Raw genomic sequence first — 21,613 nt, 5'->3', positions numbered from 1 at the left:
GAAAGGCGCTCGAAACCCGTACAGTAGGACTATTCCATTGGCTGAATTTGATAGTGACATTCTAATTATGACAGCTTGACTTTCTGGGGTTCCTCACTCACTTTTTGGAAAATCAGGCATATTTTCTCAGACTTGTAGCTTTTGATGGAAATATTAAACATGGTGAATTTTCTGTTTCGGTAACTATTGGGCGGGCCAATTTGCTCTTGACTGTTTGAAACACGATCATATAATGAAGAAAATTTTATTGAGGAGATTGATATTTGAATAGAAAATTTCAATAATGATTACAAACATAGAATAGTAATGGGGATTCTCCATATCAACCTTTTCAAAAACTCAAAAGGTCTGGATTGTCATAATTTAGTAATTTTGTTTTCCTTCCAATGCCCCCCAAAATGATTCCTAAACAAAGTACTGACATACCTGTGACCCTGGTCAATAATATATATGTGGATGGAAAGCTTCTTGTCTCTTAAAATACTGATATTTTATTTACAGAGAGATCCTACCATCTTTTGTTATAAATAGAATAACAAACTCTTAAATGGCATTGAGTGAGACATGTCACCTTAGAAGATTTAGAAAGGGGTAGCACTAAATTTGCAAAGAAGCCACAGATCACTCAATAGTATTTTAAATCTTAGAACTCGAAAAAATAAACTGCATAAATATATTTAGATAGCCTGTTTTTAGTTTTCAGTAGTCTAAAAAGTAGAAGAATATTTTAAAGGGTTTGAGAGGGACGGATGAAAAAATGCATGTACAATATTTGTATATGAAGCATAAATACGATATGAAAAAAAAATGAAAATTATAAATTAACAGCTGGTTCAAAAGGGCAAAATAGAAATTTTTAAACTACAAGCAAGGAGGAGGATTTTGACCAGCCTAAAGGATGTTGAAAAAAAAATTTGTGGATATTTTTCTGTGGGAAGCTATGTGATGGTGCCAGAAAGAACTAACATGGCTCCCAAAAGAGTTCTGTCAGAAATTTAAACAGAAAGTCCGTTCGTTTTTAATGACAGAAAGAAGTGTGTAGTGGAATGCAATACAATTCAAGTGGTGTAGATGCGATTCTGCCTAAGATTATTGTTTCTGTTAAACCAATTATAAAACCAATCGTATGCCATTTTATTTATGGTCCAATGGAAAAAGACAGAAAAAGGGGGTTTCCAAAAACGTTCTAAAGACGCTAAAAAACTCGATCACATAAAGGAGGTACGACAGACAGACCTTCAAACACAAGACCCATCTTCATCCCCCCTTTTTTTAAAATATATGAAAAAATTGGTCTAGACTAAGCGATCATGATAAAAACAATAAAATTCCTATAAATATTTAATTTTATTTAGGTAAATTCCCCGACTATATCGACTACTATTAAAATTGTTCAATGGGCAAACACAGCATTTGAAGGGGGTTTAATTCCAGCTACATTATTTTAGATTTAAAGAAGGTATTTAGTCCAATAGACCATAAGCAGTTGCAATTTGAACTGGAAAAGATTTCTCGTGATTGGAATTAGTTTGACTTGGTTTCAATCTTACTTGAATGGCCAAAAGCAGGTTTTCATGAATGGGTCTTTAACTTCTGTACCTAAGGGGTGACTAAAGGAGTACCAGAGGCAGAGGCTGGTATAATCGTTTTTGCTAAAGATACTTGCAGTTGCTTCGTCAATTGACCTACTTTTTGGTTCAATGAGAAAGGAATTGACTGATTTCATTGGGCGGACAGATCTCAATCTTTTGATATTAAGTTATACTACCGCTTTTGATATTAAAGTAGGACTGCATATAAACTGGAATAAAACTAAAATTATGGCCCTAGACCCGTCTTCTCCTGCTGTTAACTCTCCAGTTAGCCTGGACAGCACCACTAGCATCGAGGTTGTTAATGACTTCACCTACCTGGGCTCCGTAATTTCTTCAAATGGCTCACTTCTCCCCGAGCTGCAGGCGAGATTATCTAAAGCGTCTTCTGTCGGGTAGACTGAATCGACCCCTCTGGCAAAAACCAAACATCAGTCGCAAAACGAAACTGCGGATCTTCAACGCTCTAGTCGGCTCTGTGATGCTTTGCGGAGCTGAGACATGGCAAGCATCAGCTGGAATCCTCAAGAAAATAGACGTATTTCATGCAAAGAGCCTGAGGAGGATTGAGGGCCTACGATGGTCTGACTTCGTCAGCAATGAAAAGCTTCTGCAGCTCACAGAGCAGTTTTGGTTTTCGACTCAAGCAGCCGAGCGAACCTTACAATGGTTCGGGCATCTGCTTCGTATGCCACCACATCTACCCGCAAAGTTGATCTACGACTTCGTTCCAATCAAAGTTGGTTGGAAGCGACCTCGCGGTCGACCGAAGAAACGTTGGTCCGACAGCCTGTCCGAGTTCTTGACGATGGCAAACATCAGACAGGGCGAAGAGCAAATACTCGCCATGGACCGAAGTGGGTGGAGGAGGCAGACGTCACTCTCTATGCCGAGCAGTGCCCCGCAGGAGAATTAAGTCAAGTAAGTCAAAGTAAGTATACTACCGCGAGTCGACTTAGTTCTTAGAGCTTTTTTTAACATATAGAATATGCGTTGTTTAATATTTTATATTCAACGATCCAAATCAAAGTTCCGTCACGATCTTAAAGCAAAAGGGTTGTATGTGTTTCTCCGAGTCACAAATACTTAAGAGAATTACCTTTTTTAGTTTTATTTCGAACTTGATTATGCCACCACAGGGTTACTATCGCTAGAGATTTATCATTATTTGTAATGATATAGTTCTGTAGTTCTATTTCTATTCTAGTGGTTCTAGTGATTTATCATTATATCTAGTAGTTTTTTTACTACCTAAACTAAACAAAAATTACTAAATCAGCAAATAAACCCCGAGACTATTTAAAAATATTACTAAATCAACCAAAACATCACTAGAAACTAGTGATTTTTGTTTTCACGGTGTGGCAACCCCCTGTCTCATAACGTACCCCAGCCCAAAGACCGATGCATTGCACAGTGGTAAGTTAAGCTTTATTAATTCAAGAGTTGTACAAGATAATTTTTCTTCGTTGTTTTAAACTTGATTTCTGTATTTGAAAAAAGAGAGATATAACATATTTCGGAACAGAGGGTGGACGAGAAATCGAGTGTCTTTATTTAAGAAGATTGATTAGAAATATTATTTGTCCAAAAGAGTCACAAAATGAATTTTGATCTACCATAGAAATGTTGCCGTTATAAACAAAATACACTAACACTGGAGCTGTGTACCTATTAATAGTTTTGTCCTCAATTCAGAATGCTTATATGTTACATTACATAATAAACATCACTAAATTTATCATACGAAACTGAACAAATCAGACGTTTTCATTTGATTCATACCTTTCCCCGTGGCTTCGTCATTTACCGTTTCTCCTTCTTCTGTTTCCCTTTCCACTTGTTCATTGTCTTCTGCACTGTTCTCTTTTCTATCGCTCTCTATTGCCTCTACTGGTTCGCTACCGTCTGAAATTAAAGGCATTTCTTATTTAATTTCTTATTAAAATAACGCCGCACGTAGATTCGTTAACGTCATTAAAAATCTCTAGCTTAATAGATCTACAGAATTATCATAGAATGTTATTGGAGTACACGGCATAGCAACAAACGTTATAGAACGCCGTAGATACGTTGCTGAATGTCACAGGACGATAAAGGCAGAACTACACAATCAACGTACCTGAAACCAAAGGATGTATATCATAATTCTATAGCTTACAGCTCTCCATTCTCAAACTTCGGTGAAAACACTTCTTTAAAGATTGAATAATTTTTTTTTTATCAAATTATACTATATCGCTGAAGATGTAGCATTATCTTTAAATATATAATACAGACGATTATACCAAATGGCATCTGAAGTACATGTGCAGAAGCATTTTTTTGGCTGGAATTTCCTGCCGCTAGATGTTGGAATGTGGGTAATCTCTCGGAATTAATAAATAGAACAATAGCATTTAAATAAGTCTCAAGTTTTTTCCAAATAACGTCATTGTCCACATTCCTTTAAATTGATTAATCTACTAATTTTTTTAATTCAACTTTCTATTATTTCTTATCCTATCCTACTTGTTTAGATATAATTACGCTACTTAAAACAACCCTAGTTACTAAGGAGTCCCCTCCCTCCTGGCAGGCTCCTAGAAGAACCAAAATTCATTTTAAGGGAGGAAAGATGTAATGTAAACCTTTCGGTCTTGCGCATGTCAATACGATCTGATTAAAGACAAATCTGGAGAAGGTACACAGGGGGAGTGTGCAAAAGTGCAGGATGGCTGGCCCCCAGTCCCCATTGTACTTCCTGGCTGAAGTCCATAAAACGGAGATCAGCACCATTGGTAAGGACTGTGATGTCCCTTGTCGCATTCTTTGCCTTTTATATTTAGAACTCCTATTGCCTTCTAGCAGTTTATGGGAAAGCAAGGTGGTAAAACTAGGCTGATAGCGGAGCAAAGTTGATAAAACAGTAAATTTCTTCAAGTTGATAAAACACAGTAAATCTTCTTCTAAAACAATTTTGTCGTATATTAGTCCCCTAGATGCAGGAGGTATTCACATCGGTTAATTTTCATATTAATATTTAAGTCACTTAGATTAAAAAAAGGGGGATAAGGCGATATATGTATATATATATATATATATATATATATATATATATATATATATATATATATATATATATATATATATATATATATATATATATATATATATATGTATATAATGATTCTATCCTCACGGACAGAAGTAAAGAGAGAAGGTCTGGCTATCGAGAGATGGAGGAGGAACCTGCCAAGCTGCGTTGTACTCAAACAGGTTGGTATTGCAAAAAGTTTCCTATAATAATAACAATAATAATAATAACAATATAACAATATAATAATATAATAATAACAATATAATAACAATATAATACATAACAATATAATAATAACTATAATAATAACAATAATAACAATAATATATATATATATATATATATATATATATATATATATATATATATATATATATATATATATATATATATATATATATATATATATATATATATATAAACATATAATGATTCGATCCTCAAGGACAGAAGTAAAGAGAGAAGGTCTGGCTATCGAGAGATGGAGGAGGAACCTGCCAAGCTGCGTTGTACTCAAACAGGTTGGTATTGCAAAAAGTTTCCTATAATAATAACAAAAATAATAATAACAATATAACAATATAATAATATAATAATAACAATATAATAACTATAATAATAACAATAATAACAATAATAATACTATATATATATATATATATATATATATATATATATATATATATATATATATATATATATATATATATATATATATATATATATATATATATATATATATAAACATATAATGATTCCATCCTCAAGGACAGAAGTAAAGAGAGAAGGTCTGGCTATCGAGAGATGGAGGAGGAACCTGCCAAGCTGCGTTGTACTCAAACAGGTTGGTAATGCAAAAAGTTTCCTATAATAATAACAATAATAATAGCAGCATTAGGAAGTACGATATTCTGAATGTTATACTTTTCTGCTTCAAGAAGCCGAAAAAGTACGACACCCAAAGCTAAATGAAGTCAGAATTAAATTTCAATGTTACCTGCGATTTCCTCGCCATTTTCGTTCGAAGTGCCTAAGTCTATTTCGTTTTCTTCTTCAGGAAGTAATAAATCCTTATCCTTAATTGCGGCTTCTATGTGAACCTTGCATTGTGAAAAGGTTGGAACTTCTGAAGAATAAAAATAAAACTATAAATTTTCATTTTTTTAAAATAAATATAAATATACATTATATTACACCGTTTTAAGAATTTCTCTCTGGAATATTAGGTATGTTTCTGCAACAAAACCCGTATCTTTCAGAACTAGTGTTTAAATCAAACTGATCATACACAACTAAAAATGATAGTAGATACCTGGATTATACAAATAACTAGGAACAACTCTATGGCCTTACTTTGGTTGCCTTACCACCAAAATACCACCAAAAAAGAAGGCTCAATATAAATCGTAGAAGAGTAAGCTCAAGGAGGAAAAAATATGTAAAAATCAAAAGATTGCTGGATATTTTTTCATTTTAGTCGCATCTAAGATAAAATTTGAATAAATTATCATTTGAATTTAGTTCTATTTACTTGCATTGTTTTCACCTTGTCTGATTACTTAGTATTCACTTTTTCTTGTTCTTCTGTTTAGCACCCTCAAAAAGAGAAGGCATTGATACAGGGTGGGGTCGTCGGACTGCACCCCTTCCAATTCCAAATTCTAAACTAGTTCCATTTTTTCATATTAATATGTAGATTCCCCTATAAACTACGTGGCTACAATCCCGCCAGACCCTATAAGTCTTGAAGAAAAGGCGCCATGTCTAAAACAAATAAGCCTTCCGAGATTTGTTATTAGGTCAATTATGATCTTTTTAAATTATTGATAAAGTTCTTTGGAGAGAGAGGGGGGCAAGAAAGAGGACCAAATATTTTATTTCATCAATGTATATTGGAAATTTACGGATCAGTTCCTTTTCAAGTTCACCAGGGTAACCTACGACCATGTTGTGCATTGAAGTTTAAATATAAAATAGTATAATAATAATAATGTTAGTAATAGCTAGTTCAATAACAACGGTAATTATGATAATAACAATACTAATATTAATTATAAGATAAGTCAAGAAGCCCACACAACACAGTATTTATATATCATAAAATAAATATCAGTTTTCTCAACCCCTTCAAAATAAATTGTATACAGATAAATTGTATTCAGGTTCACTATATTTAGCACGGCCCGTGTCACATAACTTATGTATACTAAGTAGGAAACGTATATATTATAGACAAACATTTCCAGGTTAAAAAGTTGAGTCTGACATATAGCAAATACGCTGTGGCTAGTATATAAAAACAAACAAAACAAAAACCTTTAACATTCAAGTTCATTGCTACAAACGAATCAGAGGCAGCGCTCTAACGTTGCCTGAAATAAGGAATCATAGACCTTCAATGTATTATATTTTTTCTAGTCGTATTTCCTTTATTTCCGTTAGGAAATAACGGAAATACAAATACAATACAATACGGAAATACAATAAAGGGCGTAGTTCCGTTATCTTAGGACAGCTAAAGGTATTAAGTTTAAACTTAAAAGGAATATTGAACTGGATGCTAACTAAATCAAAACCAACTAAGCATATTAAGGTTGTCAAAACAAGTACTTCACTATTGTTTCAGGGATGGCTAAGAGTATTAACTTGGAATTTTCAGGGAATGTAGAGGGGGATGGTGAACTAAGTCAAAATCTAATATACGCAGTCAAATTGTCAAAATAGAGTGTTTGTAATAAGTCAGGGAGCGCTAAGGGTATTGAGAGGGAACTTCTGAGGAACGGCTAACGATGTTAAGCTGGAATTTTCACGAAATGATTGGGGGATGTCGAAGTAAATAAAAAAAATATGAGCATCTAGATGGTCAATGTGACATCTTGTTTATTGCACCAAAGCTGACGTCAAAGTGACAAATAGAAGAGTTTAAAGAGTTAAAAATAAAGAAAGCCGAATCATCTGATACATATTTATTCTCTCATTTTGTTTTTATTCATACCAAATCTTTTGAACAGTCTCCCAGGATGATTCTTTCGAGCATATTATCTCATAATTGCTGTTGAATCACTAGCTTAGTTCAAAAACAGTCCAAAACCTTGATTTAAAATTGAACGAAATTAATGCAATAATTAAGTTGAATACGATCAAAGATAAAGCTCTGATCACCTAATGGAAATTAAGGCTTTGAAGTAGAATCTGACACTTTATTTTATAAGCATAAAACTTGACAAAGTGGAATCATGTTCATAATAATAACCAGAAATAAAACTTTAGCAATCAAAAACGGACAGAAATTTATTTCAAATTTCTTTCTGGAAAAGAAAAATTTCAAGAAAAGTAAAGATCCCCATTAAAACTTAAAGAGACAAGGAATAATAATTAAAGGAAGAAGTTCTATAATAATTTAAATTAAAGCCACCAGAAATTACTGTCAACCAATAAATGAAACTCAAAACGGAGAAAAATAAGTAAATAATCATGTCAAACATAAGGATAGAGATATATATGAAAAAAAAAATCCTAAAATAAATATGAGGGAAATGAATCACTTGAAACTTAAAAGAAATGAAAAAAAAATGCAAACACATGATTTTGCTACTTTCCCACTCCCAACTGTAAGCCTTCAGAGGTTTATTGAGTAAATTAAACTTTACTGAAAACCAAACATATTTTAAACATTTTATTTCAATTACATCATTGAAAAAAAATTCTGTATAAAAAACTTTTGAATCTCCAATTGCTGTAACTTCCAGGAACTGTTATCATTATATATTAATCAATCAGTCTATTTTAATTAGTTCATTTCAGTCATTTTGATTATCATAGATATTTTTTTCGTCAGTGGTTTGAAAAATTAAAACACTATTCAAAATGCATCTAGTTTTCAATAAAATGTTGATAACGCAATACACTTTAGATGGCTTACGCGTTGGCGGAGGGGGGGGGGTAGAAGCCAAACCCCCGTTTGTAGTAAATTCTGTTCATTCCAGTTTCGACTGGGTATTTATTTTAATTTTTACTCATTTTTTAATTTGTTTTTTCATAAATATCAGTATCTGTCATCTTTAGATTTGAGGTAAATATTTATTTAAATTTGTGTTTGCTTTGGGTTTCGTTCCCTTTTCACAGTACTTGTGGTCGTTTTAAGTTTGAATCATAATATAAATTTACTTCTGCTCGTTTTAAGTTGAAATAGGGCTCTTTAATTTTCTTTAAAAAAAAATATTTTTTCGGAAAGTTTTTCTAAAATAAATTTTAGACAAAATTGTGTTCTTAGCGTACCATACATTTTGCAAAATGACAATTTTTTTGTCAATGCGTGTGGTGTTAGGTTTTCTTTTATATCCTTAAAAACACGAAAGTGTTCAAATCCTAGGAAATTGTGCATATGAAAAATAAGCCATTTAGATGGATTAAAAGCTCTCTTCCTAGCATCTATTGGATCAATTTATATAGAAGACGTAGAGAGAGAAAGAGAAAGAGAGAGAGAGAGAGAGAGAGAGAGGAGAGAGGAGAGAGAGAGAGAGAGAGAGAGAGAGAGAGAGAGAGAGAGAGAGAGAGGAGAGAGAGAGAGGAGAGAGAGAGAGAGAGAGAGAGAGAGAGAGAGAGAGAGAGAGGAGAGAGAGAGAGCGAAGAGAGAGAGAGAGAGAGGGAGAGAGAGAGGAGAGAGAGAGAAGAAAGAGAGAGAGAGAGAGAGAGAGAGATTCATTAAACAGATAATAAGCAAAAAATGGTTACTACCTCCCCTAAAATGCAAATCTTGTTCGAGGGGGAGATAGAGAAAACAAAATACATAAAATAAAAGAACACTATCCCATCGACACCACTACTACCACCAAATTCAACTATAAATATAAAAAAAACATAATTACTTTACCTTTTCTCTGGGAACTACATATCGTCATAACCCCCGCAATAAATAAAATAAATGAATGAATCAAAACCCATAATCTACAAAAAGCAGTTCCTTAATGGCTTTTCGAAATATAATGGGTTCTCCAGTACTCCTTATAGTACTCGTAAAACTATTCCATTTCCGTGCACCTCTACATAAAACTGAAAAACATGAACGAGAAGAAATGCCTCTAGGTACACTTAAATCAACACTACCCTTTGTATCGTGTGAATGAACAGAGGACCTAACACATAATAATTCACTAAAACAGCGTGGTTGACTATCCTGCAGTAATCCAAAAAAACCACAATACATAAAATTCACGGAGGCCCTCAGCTGACAAAATTTTCAAGGTTGGATAAAATTCCCGAACAGACTGCCGAGGAGGAATCCCTGCTAAAAGCCTAACTGCGCAATTTTGTAGAACTCTTGTTGGACTCTTACAAGCGTAAAGTATGCATAACATGAAATTACACTATATAAAGCACATGGTAAAAAAAGGTAAAGGATACGGCATTAGACTTTACAGTACGTACTGGCGGTGAAGATCTCCGTTTCTTGGCCCTTCAGCCAGGAAGTGCAATGGGGGGTTGGGGGCCAGCCATCCTGTGCTTTCGCACACCCTTCCTGTTTACCTTCCCCAGATTTCTCCAGGTGCCCATTTAGAGCTGAGGCACATGGAGAGGAGCAGGGGAGGACACCAAATGTCCCAGTCCCTTTCGGGACTCACAATATTTCAAAATTGTCATATGAGTTGCTTGAATGTTTTGATGTTTTAATGATTTACACTCTCCTCCATGCCAAATGGACGTCAGTGCACGTGCCTACCGTATACCCAAGATATGTTACTGCATACCTTACTGTATACCCATGATATGCCTATGTATACCCTAATGTATACCAAGACTGTGCAATCGGGGTATGGAAGATTTAATTCATTCTAGCAGCAATTACAGTTAAGTTATTCTGTAAATGTTTGAAATAGCTGAAATATTAAAAAAAAATCTGAGAAGAAAAAAATTATTGGGTCTATCTAGTCAAAATGGTGATTTCTGAGATTTTATGATAGCAAATGATTTATATCTACTCTAGAATATTCCAACGAGAATCACAATTCAATATGCAACAAAAACTGACTTATAATGGATTTTATTTTATTTACTATGCAAAGAAATCTGGTGAGTAAACTGAGGAGAAAACCAATGCCTGATTATTATGGAAATAAGCTGGAGGAAAGTAAAGGTAATATGAACGAAACATGGAATGTTTTAAATGAGATCATGGGTGTTAAGGGAAAAAAGTCCACGGTAGACAGTAATTTGGAATGATGTAGCCGTGGTGATTCAACTGAAATTGTACATAAGTTTGCTAAGTTTTTCTTAAATGTTGGCTCCGAGATGCAATCTAGTGCTAGCGATAAATACAAAATGAACTGCAATACTATTAACGACGTCTGTGGTGGAACATTTAACATGGAAATTCAGCAGTGCACGAGTGAAGAAGTGCGTAAAGTTATGCAGTCACTTGTCTATTTGCGCCGGTGTTGATGGTCTGTCCGTTCGAGCTCTTAAAATGATTTTAGGATATATAATTCCTTGTCTAGTTTTTATCATTAATCTTTCACTAGATTAAATAAAAAAAAAACAAGTTTTTTTTAACTGAAAGTAATGAGTGACATTAAAACTTAAAACGAACAGAAATTACTTCGTATATGAAAGAGGCTGCTTCCTCATCAACGCCCCGCTCTTTACGCTAAAGTTTTTAACTCTTTCTCTCAATTCTTCTTTTAAAAACAGTAAAAAACTTTAGCGTAAAGAGCGGGGCGTTGATGAAGAAGCAGCCTCTTTTATATTAGAAGTAATTTCTGTTCTTAATGTCACTCTTACTTTCAGTTAAAAAAACTTGTTTTTTTTTTATTTAATTTCTGAACGTTTTTGAATCAATGCATGTTTTGATTTTGGCTCTCCGCAGAGGAATTATTAAAACGAAATTTGCATTTTTTTTTTTTTGGCTAAATGGCTTTCTCATAATTTTGATCGAATGATTTTGAGAAAAAAAGAGCGGGGGAGGAAGCCTAGTTGCCCTCCGATTTTTTGGCTAATTAAAAAGGCAACTAGAACTTTTAATTTTTTACGAATCTTTTTATTAGTAAAAGATTTACGTAACTTATAAATTATCTTACGTAAAAAACTTTTGTATTCTCATATTTTTATTACATATATGAGGGGGTTCGCCCCCTCGTCAGTACCTCGCTCTTTACACTAAAGCTTAAATTTTGTCCCAATTCATTAAGAATGACCCCTGAATCACAAAAGCCGTAGAATAAATAGTTGAAATTACTAAAAATACTTTAGCGTAAAGAGCGAGGTATTAGGAGGAGTTGAACCCCTCATATGGGTAATAATTTCTGTTTGTTTTAAGTTTTAATGCTGTTCCTTACTTCCAGCTGAAAGAACTTTTTCATATTTATTTTTTCATTGTTTTTTTAAATAATGCTAGTAAATCCTGCACTCCCTTCATGGAAATTTTCTTCCCCCATGACAAATTATCGATGGAAAGTTCCCCCTGTATATTCCCCTCTTCTCAGCCCCTCCCCCCAACAAAAAAAATCCTCCTGAAAACGCCTGTACACTTCCCAATAATCATTACTATATCCAAGCACTGGTCAAAGTTTGTAACTTGTTTCCCCTCCCACGGGGACTGTGAGGGAGTAAGTCGTCCCCAAAGACATAGTTATAAGGTTTTTTGACTACGTTGAATAAAATGGCAATCTCAGAATTTTGATCCGTTGACTTTGGTAAAATAATTAGCGTGGGAGGGGGCCTAGGTGCCCTCCCATTTTTTTGGTCACTGAAAAAGGGCACTAGAACTTTTCATTTCCGTTAGAATGAGCCCTCTTGCAACATTCTAGGACAACTGGGTCGATACGATTACCCCTGAGAAAAAACAAAAAAAAACAAATAAACACGCATCCGTGATCTGCCTTCTGGCAAAAAATACAAAATTCCACATTTTTGTAGATAGGAGCTTGAAACTTCTACAGTATGGTTCTCTGATACGCTGAATCTGACGGTGTGATTTTCGTTAAGATTCTATTACTTCTAGGGGGCGTTTCCCCTATTTTCTAAAATAACGCAAATTTTCTCAGGCTCGTAACTTTTGATGGGTAAGACTAAACTTGATGAAACTTATATATTTAAAATCAGCATTAAAATGCAATTCTTTTGATGTAGCTATTGGTATCAAAATTCCATTTTTTAGAGTTTTGGTTACTATTGAGCCGGGTCGCTCCTTACTACAGTTCGTTACCACAAACTGTTTGAAAAGGGAGTTTTCCGGTTCAGTTTAAGGTGGCAAAGGTCATTCCCCCTCAAAAAGGAATTTTGTCGAAGATATGTTTTGTCTAAGATGGTTTGATAGCTATTTTTACGATAGGTCCCTCAAAGCCGTTGTAAATAATCTATTCTCATCGTCTTTTCCTGTTAAGTGTGATGTGTCTCAGGGCTCTGTTCTGGGCCCTTTACTTTATCTAGTTTACGTGGACATGATGCGCATTTATCTGCAGGATATAAGTGTTTCTTCTTTTTGCGGATGACAATGTATCAGTATTTGCAACATCAGTCGATGATTTAATAGCAAAAGCTAATAATGCTTTGAAGAGACTGGAGGCATTTATCCGCTTAAGTTTGCTGTGCGTGAATACAAAGAAGACGTTATTACTGATATTTTGTAGAGTGGGTGATTCTTTTGATGTAAATGGTAAAGTCTTATTGTGTGAAAAGCCTGTTGTACAAAGTAAGTCACTACGGTACCTTGGCTTCCATATTGATTCTAATCATTCGGGGAAGCATCATAGCAACATTATTTCCGCCAAAATATTACGTGGAGTTGACATTCTCAGAAGACTGAAGCATATTCTGTCGGAACGTAGTCTTCACACGATATATTTTGCAACTATCTACCCGTATGTATCATACGATATGTAGTTTGGAGCAGTAATTTTTATGTTAATTACAATGATTGAGAATTACGTAAAAATGTGACAGGCACCAGTGCATGCTTTAAGTCTCTAAGGCTACTCCATGCTGGGCAAATAGGGGACTATGAAGCGTCTTTATTTGTATGCATAATCTAGTCCCAGAAAATTTTAATGACTTTTACTGTTTCAGAAGTTCTGTTCATGAGCATGATACAAGAAGAAGTAATAACTTGGTTGCAGAGATTGAAAATAGTGTGATATCTTGCTTTACTTTGAAGTATCTTGCCCCTAGTGTATGGAATTCACTTCCTGTGAGTGTTAGGCAGGCTGAGCACCTCCCACTATTTAAAAATAGATTAAAAGCGTATTTCTTGGGGAATTGGTCTTTTTTTTGGGGGGGGGGCTGTGAGTAGGTTGTAGGGATCGAGGGAGAAGCGAATTGAAGGGGTAGGGGTGGATGGAGTTGTATTTGGATGGTTGTTGGCACCCTGGGTGTGTTAGGGAGAAAGTGATTGTCTTTTTTTATTATTATTTTAATTAGTCTAGGCTGTTTCTAGGAATATATATGTAGTTCTTTTTTATTATTAATGTAGGATGCCTTTAGGAATGTTTATGTAGTTATTCGCTACGCATTAGAAAAATTTTAATTTTTCCCTAGCGTAGTGATTTATATCTGCAATAGTTTCTATTTTTGTTTACTATCTTAATAAAAAGCAAAAGTTAAAAGTCAAAGTCGAAAATACTTGGTGAGCATTCCTAATAGCAAAGGTATTAGTAAAAAAATTGATGATTATTTCAATACTTTTACAGTTTGGTTAATAGGCCTATAGTAATTAATTCCTGTTTGTTGCTACCCAAGAGTGATGCTTGTCCAAGGAAAACTATGTCAGTTTGAATTATTGTCGTTTGTCATCTCTATCATGGCTGACTTCCTAACCGAACTTTTGACAAGCCCTGCAGCACAGTTGGTATTTACAAATTGGAAACAGAATTTGACATAAACGGGACACGACCTTGCACAGGCTAACTAGTGCATTTCCACAGAGCCAAACATTAAGAAGGATATCTATCTTTACCAAGCTTATAAATAAACTGACAATTAATTCTCAACTAATGACCTTGAAAGTGTTTCAAGGAAAATCTAATCGCTAGTAAAATACCAAGCTAAGACGAGGATCCTAAGCACAGAATTACACACTTTCAATGCGTAGGGGGTATTCAAGGAGTGTTTCCAACATAAGTGGGGTTAAATGCACAAAAGTTCCATTTTAGGTCTAGTTTTTTCTTCAAGATCTTTCCTTCGTATCAACTTCAGGAGAATTACCTGTTCCCTTCTCTTTTTGCAGAATTGACATATAATGTGACATTTCAGGGACTATATACCTACATCCCACCCCCTCTAATAGGATCTAAGATCCTCAGACTTATACGTATGTGTCTAGCTAGACATATTGTGTTTCAATCAACTTTAGTAGGCTAACAGTGAATTTTTATGAATTTTTGCTTTCTAAGAAGCTGTTCAGTCACCCTCCAAGGGATTGTTTTTATGCTGTATTTGGTTTTAGATACCCCCCCCCTCATGAAGTGCGTGCTTATCCTTTTGGGGTAGACATAAAAAGATAAGCATGACTACATCTCATAGAATTTAAGACTTGACGACTCGAAAAAATGAATTGTTCTCTGAAATTAGGAGTGTCAATGCATTCTTAGTGAAAGATGAAAGGTTGACTCTTGGCATCACTACTAACATTGATCAAGTCTAAATATAAGCCGTGACATATTTATATAGTTTTGTCGTACACTTTTACTAGATCACTCCTTTTGTACTACATTGCCTCGTCTATCCGATTTAACTGTTTGACTGACTATGCAATAGGTGAAGGGGCTCTTCCATATGAGCCTGGAATATAACTAGTTATGCTGGTACCACTTAGTTTTTTAAGCTTTTGCTTGAATACATAAAACGCGTGTATTTGTTGAAACACGTCTAAAAAAAGAGGATGGGGAGTCCTAGCCTTTATATAGGGCATGGAGGACGATATTCTTAGAGAGATTTGGATAAGTACGTCTAAGAACCAGTGTTTACGCACCAGACCCTTCGGAAAATCTTTTGACCCCACCCATAAATGTATGTAATATAAATATATACGCTACAAAGACATGTTATAATAAAACGTTTTACTTCTTTAGAAAAGAAGAAACAAGTTGACGTTTTAAGACCATAGGTGAACGCAGATCAAGCCCTCGGGAGGAGGGGGGAGGGAGGCAACCATGAAAAGCAACATTGTTTGGTCCTAAGAGTGGTCTTCCAAACAGTGTTATTGGGATGAAGCATGCAATTTAGTGCTATGATTAATTACTATAAAAACAACAACAGGTAAAACAATGGGGTATTTATCTAAAAAAGTAAAAAACTTCAAACCCTAACTGAATATTTGGGCTCTAAATTCACAGTCCTCAGCAAAGCATATATATCAATGAAATAAGACTTACAATAAAATACAACCGTCAGAGCCAAATAAAAAGAAATAGTGCTAGAATTATTACTTCAAGGAAGTTCAACCAGGACTAAAGAGAAAGCAGCACAAAACAAGGCATTTCATTCAGGTAAATTAAATAAAAAAGTACATTTGTTTTCAAATGAAAGTAAGGAGCAACATTACAAAATAAAACAATAGATATGGGGATGGGGTTGACCCCTCATTAATACCTCACTCTTCTCGCCAATGTTAATTAGTACTTAGAAAAATGCTTCTTGTTGTTCTAATTAAACAACCCTTGTGTTTCAGGAGTTGTTCTTAAGGAACTAGAAAAACAAATTGAATTTTAGCGTAAAGAGCAAGATATTGAGGAGGGCAACCCCTCCCCCCAAAAAAATACGTAAAAATTTCTGTTCTTTTTAAGTTTCAATGTTGCTCCTTACTTTCAGTTGAAAAAACTAGTTTTTATTATATAATTTCGGAATAATGCCAGGAAATCTGGCTCAAGCTCCACGAGAAAAGTCCCCCTCACCACGGATATATCCTCTAATCAATTCAGTTCTGGTGAAAATTTACCCAGGAAAATTATCCTTGATATCCCCACACATGAAATTGATTCGGCAAAGAGAAGGCAAGACATTTAAAAAGAATGTTGCAACGGTACTTTGACAAATTCTCCCAGTGAACAATTTCCCCTAAAACGCTCACTCCCTGGAAGCTTTCCTACCCATAGGAAATTCTGACTGTTCAAAATTCTGCCAAGCAGAAATTTTGCCAAGCCTAACTTAAAAGTTTTCCAAGATTTTTCCAGTCATAGTGTCTTGATTAAATACCTAGCAGTCTGGTCCAGTGGTTGGTTTATTGTCGTTGAGATAAACATGAGTTTTAGCGCAGAAACTTCACGAGTGACATTAACACTAGGAGTACAAAAGATCGTGGAACTAAAATTTGTTTGTTTGAATTGGCTAAGTGAAAAATTGCACAACTAGATAAATCTTTAGAAATTAGGGAAAAAAACGGAAATTCAGCAAAATGAAATTCACACAAAACAACTTACGAAGCTTACGACAGCTTACAAACAAGTCCGTTGATTTTTGAATAAAATTCAACTTGGTGGAAGCACTGAAGGACTTGAGAGGCATGGTTAATTGGAGTAAATCCGAGACAGATAGTCTCAGTGAGCGATAAAGCTAGCATAACCTTTGGCATAGCTGGCATAGCCGCTGACATAACTACGTCTTTGAAGGTGTAGTTGTTTTCGGGAATTATCAGATTGCTAACATTTAAAATTTTAGGAACAAAAAGCGTTGTCAAACTGAGCTGAGTGTTTTTACATTATGGTTCAATGTAGAAAATTGAAAATGCAATTTATGGTTCAATGTGGAAAATTGAAAATACATAATGCAATTTAGGGTTCAATGTGGAAAATTGAAAATGTAATTTATGGTTCAATGTGTGGAAAATTGAAAATGCAAAATGCAGTTTATGGTTCAATGTGGAAAACTGAAAATGCAAAATGCAATTTTCGGTTCAATGTGGAAAATTGAAAATGCAAAATGCAATTAAAGGTTCAATGTGGAAAATTGAAAATGCAAAATGCAATTTAGGGTTCAATGTGGAAAATTGAAAATGCAATTTATGGTTCAGTGTGTGGAAAATTGAAAATGCAAAATGCAGTTTATGGTTCAATGTGGAAAATTGAAAATTCAAAATGCAATTTTCGGTTCAGTGTGGAAAATTGAAAATGTAAAATGCTATTTATGGTTCAATGTGGTAAATTGAAAATGCAAAATGCAATTTAGGGTTCAATGTGGAAAATTGAAAGTGCAATTTATGGTTCAATGTGTGGAAAATTGAAAATGCAAAATGCAGTTTATAATTCAATGTGGAAAATTGAAAATGCAAAATACAATTTTTAGTTCAATGTGAAAAATTGAAAATGCAAAATGGAATTTATGGTTCAATGCGGAAAATTGAAAATACAAAATGCAATTTAGGGTTCAATGTGGAAAATTGAAAATGCAATTTATGGTTCAATGTGTGGAACATTTAAAATGCAAAATGCAATTTATGGTTCAATGTGGAAATTGAAAATGCAAATGCAATTTTCGGTTCAATATGGAAAATTGAAAATGCAAAATGCAATTTATGGTTCAATATGGAAAATTGAAAATGCAAAATGCAATTTAGGGTTCAATGTGGAAAATTGAAAATACAAAATGCAATTTATGGTTCAATGTGGAAAATTGAAAATGCAAAATGCAATTTATGGTTCAATGTGGAAAATTGAAAAATGTGGAAAAATGAAAATGCAAAGCTGCTCTACAATATTCATAATTTCGAACTACCAAAAAGAAAGTCCTTGGATAATCACAGTTATCAAGCAGAAATAGATTTAGGATAAATTCAGTGGATAATTTTTTTTTCTTTTGATGTGTACTTTAATATATAAGAAATCAATGGTTAAGATTAATTTTAGTTGTGTTTCAAATTAAAAATTACGCTTGTTTATTCTAGGTTTTGAAAACAAGCATTAAACAGGTGATCGTACAGCATTATAAAAAGTGTTACGAACGAAAAATAAATGATAATGAAGATAATGAAATTATTTCAATTTGTTGGTTTTATTGACTATTAAGGTCAGTAACTTAGCTCCGATGGTTTGCATGTAAAGATTCTATCTAGTCATTTCATCGTTAAAAGATTTAAAACAGAAAAGGAAATGGCCAGTGTTTATTTACTTTTTACAAATGAAGGAAAATAAAAGAAAAAAAGCTATTAAAAATTCATGCCTGTGACTAAAAACAGTTTGAATATAATAAAAATAGTGAATAGAAAGATCTGAAAGTCAGTCTCAATAAATCATGTAATGTTGAACAGCTAAACAGAGCTGATAGACCAGAGCATATATAGGAAAAGAATTATAGAAGAATTATTATATTAATTATTTATAGGAGATATAATTAATTGTAGGATATAATTATTGACTATAATTAATTACAAAAAGTTGTTTTATATTAATGAATTTTAATTAATTATAGAAGAATTAGTCAAAAGAGAAAAGAAAGAGCTACTGTGCCAACTTTTCCCCTTTTATTAAACCAATTAAACAAGTTTTTTCTAACAAAATTATTGTTACCATAAAATCTAAAATACACAAGATATCATCTCGGTGAGAGAGGAGCGAGGGGATAAAAAATTTAGATTTAGGTTCTTATAATTAATAGTTGGTTTGATCCACCCCTCCCCCTAAATAAAGAGCTTGTGTAACCACCCTTTTCTCGAAAAACAGGGAATTTCATATTGTCGTACATAATAATTTCAGGGTCCTCATCAATGCCACTGTGTAAGTTTCATCACAGGCACACCCTTTTGGAGGTTGTTTAGCCCCTTTTCCATAACATTATGCAATTTTTCATTTTACAATAAATTTTGACGAATTCTACGCACTTAAAACGAATATAAAAAGTAGATTATGTTGATGCATACATTCATTATTTTAGGGTTTCGTTTTCTATTGACAAGGGTCGTTTTTACGCATAGTTTGTTATAACAAACCCTTCAATATACGTGTATCTCAACTGTGAGTGAAGCCGCCACTCCTCCTCAATTAGCTTCAAGAATAAGGATCATCCCCAAAAAAGTGAACTCCTTAAAATATTTCTCAAAGAGAGGGATCTTAAATCTATATGTAAGAAATAGTTGGTCATCATTTCCATGGCTCCCAAGGGGAGCTTTAAAAATCTTTTGACATAAGATACTCCCTTTCTTGTTCCTTCTTTGCAAGTAAGCATATGGATATAATATATTATTCCAAATTATATAATAATTTTGCAATAGAGGAGAGCTGTCACCTCGTAATAACCTTATTACTGCCTTAGTCCAAAAATACTTCTTCTATTAAAGCTAATATTTATCGGCTATATTTATCTGAACATTCACTGGAAAATAAAATTCAAGTCTGAAAATACACTTTATATGACTTCAGACAATCCTCCCCACCAACAAAGAATGCTGATAAATAAGTGTCTATATTAGCCGCTATATGTAGAAAAAGAATGGGTCTTTATACCCCACAATGTGGCCGTTGAATAGCTAAATTATGAGAAACTGGATTGACAGGCCCTCTTTAGGCCAAAAATTTGTGTTTTGTGTCACAAAATGACACAAAACGCCACTTTGCTGAGATGCGACCTGTTTTGCTAATTAGACAGAGAACCAGAACTTTTAATTTCCACTTGATTGAGGCATCTTCTAAAATTCCAGGACTACTGATTCGGCACATTTGCCCCTTAAAAACAACAGCAGCAAACAAAGAAACCGACAAACAGAAAGGAAGAAAAAAAAACACAGATTTGTTTCTTGCAAAAAAGATAAGGGATTAAAATCTCTTTATTAGTGTTTCTCCTCTCCTATAGGCTGAATTTGATGGTGTAATTTTGTCAATTCCTCTTTTTAAATGTGTTCCCCCCTTTTTATAAAGTTGGGTCTATTTTCTCGACTGCCATACTTAAGATGGGTATAAATATATAAGGTTTTTCTTTTGATTGTTTCAGAATTATTAAGCTATTGGGACAGTGTCGCATATTCGTCAGTGTTGCCGCGTTGAAAAACGAAAAAAAAGCAAAACTAATTAGCTAAGTTTGAAAACGCTTTTTGTCCTTAAAAATTAAAATACTAACATTCTGCTGATTACCATAGACAAATAAATAAAAAATCAATTTCTTCAGATGAAAGTAATGAGAAACATAGCAATGTAAAACGAACAGAAAATATTACGTATACAAGGGGATTGCCTCCTCCTCAATACCTCGCTCTTTACGCTGAAGTTCGACTTTTTTCCGGTTATTTAAGAAGAAACTCCTGAAACGCCACGGCTGTTTAATTAGAATAATAAGAATTTTTTAAAGCTCTGAAAACACTTAAGCGTAAAGAGCAAGGTATTGAGGAGAGGACAACCCCTCACATAAGTATTTATTTCTGTTCGTTTTAAAATTTTAGAATTGCTCCTTACTTTTGGCTGAAAAAACGTTTTTTTTTATAATATTTAAATAAGGACGGGAAATCCAGCTACCACTCCCTGGGAAGTTCCTTTGCCCCACAAAAATACCTCCGTGGAGAGATGCTTTTTCGTAACCCCACCAAATCGAAATCTATTTCAGCTTTTACGGAACGGGAAGAGGGGCTAATCGTTTAAAGAAGGTAAAGACTATAAAAAATAAAAGACATTGTCACCCTAATTAAAAAAAAAACATTTTGCCATGTATTTTCCAAATCCTTGAAGGACAATATTTAACACGGTTAGAGCCCATGGTGTTCTGTCAGAATCTATGAATCAATGACATAGCAATAATTTTCCAAGAAATGATTCAATTAGAAACAAAGAACTATTTTGTGAATAGAATCCTACGACAACTTCCTCAAGATGAAATTGATCATTAGGTGATCTAGAGTGGATGCAAGGTGTCTCCGACAGATTATAAAAATAGTTTGCTAAGGGATCAGTTCCAGATTCTAACCAGAAGTTGGCAAGAGTAGCTTTTGGTGACTAGATGAAGAAAAGTGATACGCTATAAATCATTTTATTTTATA

At 33.9% G+C, this 21,613-nt stretch overlaps 1 protein-coding gene across 1 annotated transcript in view; it reads right to left on the bottom strand.

Moving 5' to 3' along the window:
- The window catches only part of LOC136025378 (sarcalumenin-like), a gene marked incomplete in the record, with an annotated part of 93,857 nt that overhangs the window by 58,597 nt on the left and 13,647 nt on the right, over nt 1-21,613 (bottom strand). The window contains 2 exon segments of the mRNA XM_065701358.1: nt 3,378-3,500; nt 5,669-5,797. Of these exon segments, the coding sequence (XP_065557430.1) occupies nt 3,378-3,500; nt 5,669-5,797 (252 nt within the window).

Source organism: Artemia franciscana, chromosome 3 (assembly GCF_032884065.1).
Source record: "Artemia franciscana chromosome 3, ASM3288406v1, whole genome shotgun sequence".
In the NCBI taxonomy this organism is placed as follows: Eukaryota; Metazoa; Arthropoda; class Branchiopoda; order Anostraca; family Artemiidae; genus Artemia; species Artemia franciscana.
Note: the sequence above shows the minus strand (reverse complement) of the source record. Positions and strands in the feature narration are given on the sequence as shown.